At 44.4% G+C, this 8,519-nt stretch overlaps 2 protein-coding genes across 3 annotated transcripts in view; one reads left to right on the top strand and one right to left on the bottom strand.

Moving 5' to 3' along the window:
• The first annotated feature begins 3,184 nt into the window (after positions 1-3,184).
• Positions 3,185-5,926, top strand: LOC134459821 (uncharacterized). The gene is made up of 2 exons (XM_063212268.1): positions 3,185-3,420; positions 4,382-5,926. The coding sequence occupies exons 1-2, from the start codon at positions 3,305-3,307 to the stop codon at positions 5,568-5,570; spliced, it is 1,305 nt and encodes a 434-aa protein (XP_063068338.1). The 5' UTR covers positions 3,185-3,304; the 3' UTR covers positions 5,571-5,926.
• A 279-nt stretch (positions 5,927-6,205) lies between these two features.
• Positions 6,206-8,519, bottom strand: part of LOC134459809 (uncharacterized) — a 3,060-nt gene continuing 746 nt past the window's right edge. For both annotated transcript variants that reach the window (XM_063212245.1, XM_063212255.1), the window contains exons 2-6: positions 8,082-8,292; positions 7,819-7,931; positions 7,213-7,382; positions 6,809-6,941; positions 6,206-6,690 (exon numbers count right to left, since the gene is read on the bottom strand). In XM_063212245.1, the coding sequence (XP_063068315.1) occupies positions 6,226-6,690; positions 6,809-6,941; positions 7,213-7,382; positions 7,819-7,931; positions 8,082-8,292 (1,092 nt within the window). In that variant the 3' untranslated portion in view covers positions 6,206-6,225. The remainder of the gene's footprint in view (positions 6,691-6,808; positions 6,942-7,212; positions 7,383-7,818; positions 7,932-8,081; positions 8,293-8,519) is intronic.

Here is an 8,519-nt window from a genome sequence, read left to right as displayed (position 1 = left end):
CCCATACTGTCCTCGACGGATACTAGCAGTATATGCATACATATAAACTCATTTTCATACACTGATGACCGCCTGGGCGCGTGCTCACACACACACACACACACACACACACACACACACACACACACACACACACACACACACACACACACACACACACACACACACACACACAGACACACAGACACACAGACACACAGACACACACACACACACCCGNCACACACACAACCGACACACACACACACACAAACACACACACACACACACACACACACACACACACACACACACACACACACACACACACACACACACACACACACACACACACACACACACACACACACACACACACACACACATTGTGATTTGCAGCCTGCTCCCTCCGCCCCCTCCAGAGCGTGTGTGTGTGGAGTGGTCAGGTCTGCATGGATTGACCTGCTGCTGCCTCCGATCTCTTGCTGCTTGATTGCGGGGAGAGTCGAAGCCGCCTGGCTCTATGAATAATTGCATATGCATGAAGTCCCTTTTACACTGTCTAGGGCTCCAGGGTTGGGTATGCTTGGAGCCCCTTGTTTTTGGCTGGGTGCTGGGCACTGGAAGAGTAGTAAGGGAATCAGTAGTCTCCTGGTGGGTTGTTTGGGAGATACTGGAAGTCGAGTTAGTCATGTCCTTATAGCGCTGGGGTGAAGGGCAGCAATGCTGAAGATGTTATTAGCTTCCCTGTAGAGATGTATCTCAGATTCTTACCATCTCTCTCATTTGGCTTTGCTTTCTTTGCCTCTTGTACGTCTTCATTCACACTGGCTCCCTCTTGTCTGTCTGCATGCCTATCTTTCTCTTTTTGTCTGACTGCACCCCCCTCCCTCTCTCTCTCTCTCACACACACACACACACACACACACACACACACACACACACACACACACACACACACACACACACACACACACACACACACACACACACACACACACACACACACACACACACACACATATACAATACAATATACAATCTAGAGTGCCAGACATTCCAATATGAAATGTCTGTGTGTGTGTGTGTGTGTGTGTGTGTGTGTGTGTGTGTGTGTGTGTGTGTGTGTGTGTGTGTGTGTGTGTGTGTGTGTGTGTGTGTGTGTGTGTTGAGCGTGTGAATGTGTATGTGTATGCAGGTGGGCATGTAGGTGTGTGTGTGTGTGTGTGTGTGTGTGTGTGTGTGTGTGTGTGTGTGTGTGTGTGTGTGTGTGTGTGTGTGTGTGTGTGTGTGTGTGTGTGTGTGTGTGTGTGTGTGTGTGCACCATTCTCTTGAGATATGACATATACTGGTTTATATATCTATGACTATCCTTGTGCATCTGCATCATAGGTCCTCTCCAATTTCGTGTATGGAAAAAGTCAACAGTTCAACATAACCTTGTCTGTCCAACACGTTGCTTATTGTAAATGGGCTCTACTGGAGGATTCAGAGGGCTGTGACTATTGTCCACAGCGGTCTATGATAAAGAGGTCTATAATATGGTTTATCATAAATCTATCTTTGGGTTCAGTATTTCTTTTTAGGGGCCTCCAGAATTGCTAGCACCGCCCCTGTCATAACGTTACCTACAGTAAAAGACTCAAATGTTGACGCTGACCCCTTTGTGACTGTAAACCAGCCCGTGTCTGTGTTCTGTCAAACACTGGACCGCTGAATGGATCGGTCTTGCCATGTTTTGGGACTGAAAATAAAAGGGTGGGAAAGACAAGCCAAGAGCATAGGAGTCAAAGTCAAAGTTTCCATTTCACTCACTCCAGACCACTCCTCGCAATCTGGGACGGATTACTTTGTTCCACACTTCAGCTGAGCTCTTCGACCTGTACTGAGTGCCTTGTGCTCTCTCTCTCTCTCTCTCTCTCTCTCTCTCTCTCTCTCTCTCTCTCTCTCTCTCTCTCTCTCTCTCTCTCTCTCTCTCTCTCTCTCTCTCTCTCTCTCTCTCACTTAACCCCTCTCTCTTTATGCACCCACTGACCCTTCCATTCTTGCAGGCACTCAAACACATATGCGCTTACATAAATGGGCATTGCTTCTGATGGCAAATGACAACTTCCATCGTGTGTGTGTGTGTGTGTGTGTGTGTGTGTGTGTGTGTGTGTGTGTGTGTGTGTGTGTGTGTGTGTGTGTGTGTGTGTGTGTCTCTCTCTCTCTCTGTGTGTGTGTGTGTGTGTGTGTGTGTGTGTGTGTGTGTGTGTGTGTGTGTGTGTGTGTGTGTGTGTGTGTGTGTGTGTGTGTGTGTGTGTGAGAGATGTGTGTGAGATGTGTGTGAGATGTGTGTGTGTGTGTGTGTGTGTGTGTGTGTGTGTGTGTGTGTGTGTGTGTGTGTGTGTGTGTGTGCGTGTGTGTGTGTGTGTACTGCACCAATCCTACTTCGCGAGGCCACTGCTGTTTGAGCACACCCACATGCTGGGGCCCTCGCTCCATGTAGGGCCCAAATCCTGGCCCCCACATGTTTTGACACCTTTTGCTGGGGTAGTTTTGTTGCTACTGGTAAAAGTAAAAGAAAGTGTAAAACCACTCCCTCCCTGGCAGGTTAGGGTTAGGGATTGTTTTGGGTTGGGCACAGTTTAGCATCCTTGAGCTATTGTATGAATGGAAGGCCCCCACAAAGATAGGAAAATATATCAAGGTTGGGCTGTGTGTGTGTGTGTGTGTGTGTGTGTGTGTGTGTGTGTGTGTGTGTGTGTGTGTGTGTGTGTGTGTGTGTGTGTGTGTGTGTGTGTGTGTGTGTGTGTGTGTGTGTGTGTGTGTGTGTGTGTGTGTGTGTGTGTGTCAATTCTCAGTTTTGGTCATGCCTATATTGTAGTCCGTGACGTTTGTGCACAAAAATCAGCTGTTTATATTAAACAGTCATCATGCAGGGAAATGAAATGAGATGGTCTATTTGCCACATGCCAATGTGTGGCTGTAGTGCAGGATTCCTATATGCAATGAGAGAAGAATGAGGGTGGTCAGTGTAAACAGTGGCTTTGTGCACCACCATACTGGCACATGTGTCTTGTATGTGTCATCATATGACAGTGAATGATGCTGTGTTGTTGGCTGCTTCACAGACGAAAGGAAAACAAGTCAAGTGTTGTTCACAGTGGCCCAGATCTAAATGGATTTGCGAAAGAAGGAAAAAAGCTACGTAAACAGTATGGGGTTGGCAAGTCGATCCGTCACCAGGGCCGAAAACGTCACTTCCGGATCCATTCCGGATCCATTCGTTATCAACTACCATGTAAACACAATGTAATAAAACTCGACAAGAAGCGGATTAAAAATGGTACAGTGCTGTGTCCCGTTGTGTAAGAACAGAAACGACGTCGACAAAGGATTCCCCTTTTACCGTTTTCCTGTCGACGAGAAAGTCAGCAAAAAGTGGCTGAAGTTGATACGGTAAGTTTGATTCAAAATCTTAATGAATGCAGCTTAATGGTAGGTAGCTTACATCAGCTAACTAGCGAGTTGTTAGCTGTGGAAAAGCTGTTACTAGGCAACACTGATCTATTTTTCATCCAAACAGACTAGTATTTTGATTGCAAAATCGTTTAGTGTCTATGCCCATCATGAAAAATGATGAAGTAACCAGTACCAGTCGAAGTTTTTTTTTATGATAGTTGGAGGGAGCTTGCTATTGAAGATAGCTCTCACTAAGGAAACAGCTGGCAGATCAGCTGTCCTTACGTGTTGTTAGTTGTGGGAAAGCGGTCAGCTCGGACACTTAATTGAGCAAAACCGATGTATATATTGTTTTAACAGACTAATATTTTATGGTAACGTGGTACAGGCCATGAAAAATGAGAAAGTATCACACTAGTACCGATGTAACAGAGATTCCCTGATTGTCGCTCCCAACGCAGGACGCTCCCCGGTCGGCTCGCTCCCACTAGCCAGACTATCGATCCCACCGCCATATAACGGAGCTAGTTATCTTTTTTATGTTAGTTTTTTGTTTCTAACCCTAAATTGCTTGTATGTGACAGTGTATGATAATACGTGAAATATAATCGGGCGGGACTACACGTCCGGGAGTGATAGAAACACCTGGGACTACACGTCCGGGAGCGATCTCAGTTGGGAGTGTCCATCTACCTCCCTGTAAGAGACTATCTGGGCCCCTCTCAACTGGCGATTCCAGATGATATAAACACAGCGACTGGTCTGAATGAATACGCTCCAGTTTAAAAGTGACATTTACTTACGACCAATTACCATTGCTTCTAACATCTGCAGTCGCCAGTTGTTACGGCCCAAGATAGTATTTTACACCGGTCAAAGTTGACTAGAGATGATGGGGGAGTCTGTGATGCAATATACTAATGACAGTTTCTATGTGCGTGTGTCTTTTTCCCCCCAGACGTGACAATTTCACTCCAACTCCTAATACCAGGATCTGCGGGTGGCATTTCCCGAATGGAAAGGCAGCCGGACCCACAAGATTTGCATGGAACGAGGGAAAGGCTTTTCAGTCCATTGAACAGCCATCCAAACGACTGAAGACACTCCCTGTCACTGAGGAAGAGGAAGACGAGGCAGAGGCAGGTTCATGCCACCTTGAAGTTCAACGATCAACCGAATTGTTGCAAATGGAGAATGCCCAACTGAAAGAAGAAAATTTAAGATTGCATGCACAACTACAGAATCATAAGCAAACATTTTCATTCGACCAAATATCCTCTGTGCCCCGCAAAGTCATTTATTACACAGGCATGCCTGATGCTGCCACAGTTTTCTTTCTATATGCCCTTCTTTCCAAATTTCCCCTCAAGTATCACTATGATTGGACTGTCCAAAGTATGCCACTAATTGATCAATTGCTGTTAACTCTGATGAAGCTCCGGCTGAATTGTGGGATCGAAGACCTCTCCACCAGATTTAACTGCAGTCGAACCACAGTCACCAATATTTTTATGACCATCTCCAGTGCCCTTTATGACATCTTGTACGTTGGAATGATGGAAAACAACATCCCTTCCCGTTTCAAAAACCAAACCTCCCTGCCAGAGTGCTTCCTCCCATTCCCCAACTGCCGTATTGTGCTTGACTGCACTGAAGTGGCTGTCTGCAACACCGAAAGCCTTGAGGACCAAAGTAAGCTGTACAGCCATTACAAAGGATGCACCACACTTAAGGCTCTGGTCGGTGTGGCGCCCAATGGAGTTATCACGTTTGTTAGTGAACTGTATGGTGGGAGCATATCCGACAAAGCCATAACAGCTGACAGTGGAGTGCTGGAACAACTTGTTCCAGGGGACATGGTGATGGCTGACAAGGGCTTCACCATCCGCGACATTTTGCCCGAAGGTGTTTCCCTCAACATCCCCACATTCCTTGTCGATGGACAGTTCACATTGCAGGAAGTTCAGTATAATAGACTGATTGCCAGTGCCAGAGTCCATGTGGAACGTTCTATTCAGCGCCTGAAAACATTTCGGATTTTAAAAGAGATCCCACATCAGTACAAGAAACATGGAAACAAGATCTGGAAAGTGTGTGTGTGCTTGATGAACTTACAGACACCCATCCTGAGGGAAGTAGATGTCTGATCTTACCAGTCATCATAAATAATCAGTTATCATAATATTGTATATAAATAAATGTTATAGTATGTCTTAATTTGTGTTTGTCTTTTGCATTATATTCACACAGTAATATTGTTTAATGTAGAATGAATATCTAAGATAAGTACTTGGGCATTCCAGCGGCGCAGGTGTTGGACAAAACAAGATAACTTTAAGGAAATAATTCAGTTAATGTACCATGAAGTATTTTGGAGCATAGAACAGTGTTAAGTACTTGGGCATTCAAGTCCAATCTCACACACATCCACATTCTTTTTTGTTGGTTGGGTGCAGGTTCAAAATGTGAAGTACTTGTAAGGTAATGAAAGAACTGCACACTGATAAGCTCCCATTTACACCCATTTTTATTCCGAAACATCACTGGAATAAAAAAAATAGTAAGAGTAAATGGGAGAAGAGTAAATAAAAGAGTAAATGGGAGCTCACGGTGTGCGGTTCTTTCATTACCTTGCAAGTACTTGGACATTCCCTTTGTAAGGCTAGATGCAAGATGAGACAACTTCCTAAAGACACATGCTGTGTCCAGTGTAAATTCAATGCTGACTTTCATAACCCCTGATTTCAGAATGTGTAAAAAAAATATGACACATATCAGTAAATAAGTTCAATAAGTTAACATTTATTTGTTATTGAAGAGAGCACGGGGCAGAAAATGGTCCTTGTAAAAATTTTCCAGGACCTTAAGATTGCTGACCCAGGCTGGGTCTTTTTTAATCTCTACAATGGCCATGTCCTGAGTTGTCCATACAACTAGATGACAGGTGGTAGCCTCTGTCAGGTGCAGGTTGCCCTGAATCTGATGCCAGTAGTTGTGGGTGTTCTTCAACCTAAATAGCCCGGTGACTTGGTCCACGTACAGGTAAAAGTCCTTTGCCTCTGCTGCCTGAGCGATTGTTTTCTCTCTGGCAGAATATGGGCATTTCACCTCCACAAGGTAATTGCTGGACAGTAGAAGTCCATCTGGGGAGGCCCCAAGCAGCCCACTGTCAGACAGGAACAGTCCCTTCTCCAGGATGGTCTCCCCACTTTGTTCCATGAACTTCTTTTTGGCCTCTTTCTCGTGCACGATTCCCCAATCACATGCCTGGGGACAGAGAATGAAACACAAGTGTAAGAATCAAAAGCAAATAAATAGCAAAGTAGCCTAGTAAATGGTAGCCTAGTAAATGGCTAAAAAATTACACGGTGTGTTCGCTACTCACACGAGCTCCTTGTTTGGGGTTGTATTCTCCCAGCAGTGTCTTGAACAATGAAGGTGGGAAAGACTGTCTTCTGACTGCAGACAAAACCAAACCAAAGTTGCTCGCTGTGATCCTCTTCTTGCGATATGCTGCCCTGTTACAGAGAAAGCCATTTTAGTTGACACATAGATGATTAAGGAAATACGACACAAAACTCATGTCAATCCAAATGGCAACTTTCTGACCCAAGCAGAATAATTGTACAAGTGTCGATTACATTTACATTATTTGTTTGTGTTTAAAGTCAAAAAGTTACCATTTCAAAATGAATTGAGTCTCATGTCTGTGAGCAGCTTTTTCTACAATATCAAATAACTGAATAAACATCCTCCAACATTGGCGCTGTGTTGCCCATGTGTACTTACCATAATGCATTGCTCGTCTGCCCAACTGTGGCCCTCTCGATGGCTTCTTTTTGTTGCTGGCTGACAGCAAGAGACGTCATGATGAAGTCCTCTTTGTCTTGAGCATCGCTGTACTCCTGACTGGCCAGTATCCCATCAAATAGTTTCTCTGGTAGGGATGGGTCAAATTCCTGCCCCAACAATTATCAAGGGAAAAAACAGACTTATGCATAGAACAATATGGCACACAAATATATGTTGGTTACACAGCACAGGCAAAAAGTATATCTAAAATAAATGCAAGGAGTGTTTGTGCCCTCTGGTTTGGCCGTCATTCTGAAGTGATGAGGAAATAGTCAGTGTGGATTTGTCATTGTAGAAATGAATTTGTTCAGCTATTCACTACGATTGCAGCTTTGACATGAGAAGTTGTAAATGCTAACTGTGTACAGTAGGCCTCAGTAATCTGGTAGCCTATCGTACAGTATTATTTTGGATTTCCAAGTGTTAGATTATTATTGTCATTGTCAGGTATTTTGGTTATCACGACACTCCTAGTCGAGAGAATGTATAGACCTTGGGATGATTATAACAATACATCAAAAATATAAAAAACAGAAAGCATACCTGATGTATTTCTGGGGCTAAAATAAAGCCCAGACCTGTGAAACGCCCAAATTGCGCCAAAGACTGCCTTGTCCAGCCTTTGTCTTCTTCGGTCACTGGGCGCTTAATTCCAGCTGAAATAAATGCATAAAATATAATTCAATTTAATATGTAAAGAAAATGTAGGTCCATGTAGGTTCAACATCAAAGCAGAAAGCATGGATAACTGGTGATAAATATTTTGTGGTTGTGAGTCATTATTCCAAGTAGGCTGGGCTACTAACCTTTTGATGTCGAAGGTGCCATCACAGACAGCCTCTTGGCCACAACGTCCTCTGTTTTGGGTGCTGTAGGCCTTCTCCACACACACTCCACATCCGTCCGGGTCATGTTCTTCTCCGCCCAAATGAGGAGGGCTGCAATGTGGTGGCACTTGGCTAGACCAACAGCACATGTACACCTGCTGTCCGTCACCTCCTGATCCTCTACATGCACCTAGATGAACACAACTTTTCTTAGTCCAAAGCCAGGCTCTAAATTAACACCAGCCAAATGCTGGTGAAAAGTCACTTTGGCTGGAAAAACGTACCAGCCATTTTTACCCATCAGTGAGTGTGTGTAGGCTATGGCAAGAATAACATACTTTCAACATTTTGGCAGGTGATAAAAAAAAAATAGAGCCATGGTCGTAGGCATACAAGAACATAACATAACATAAATCG

This window comes from Engraulis encrasicolus, chromosome 2 (genome assembly GCF_034702125.1).
Source record: "Engraulis encrasicolus isolate BLACKSEA-1 chromosome 2, IST_EnEncr_1.0, whole genome shotgun sequence".
In the NCBI taxonomy this organism is placed as follows: domain Eukaryota; kingdom Metazoa; phylum Chordata; class Actinopteri; order Clupeiformes; family Engraulidae; genus Engraulis; species Engraulis encrasicolus.
The sequence above is the reverse complement of the archived record's forward strand: the minus strand, read 5'-3'. Positions and strand labels throughout refer to the sequence as shown.

Coding starts and splice junctions, on each gene's coding strand:
- LOC134459821 (XM_063212268.1), top strand. CDS start 3,305: ATGGTACAGTGCTGTGTCCCGTTGTGTAAGAACAGAAACGACGTCGAC. Junction 3,421..4,381: donor AAGTGGCTGAAGTTGATACG/GTAAGTTTGATT, acceptor TTTTCCCCCCAG/ACGTGACAATTTCACTCCAA.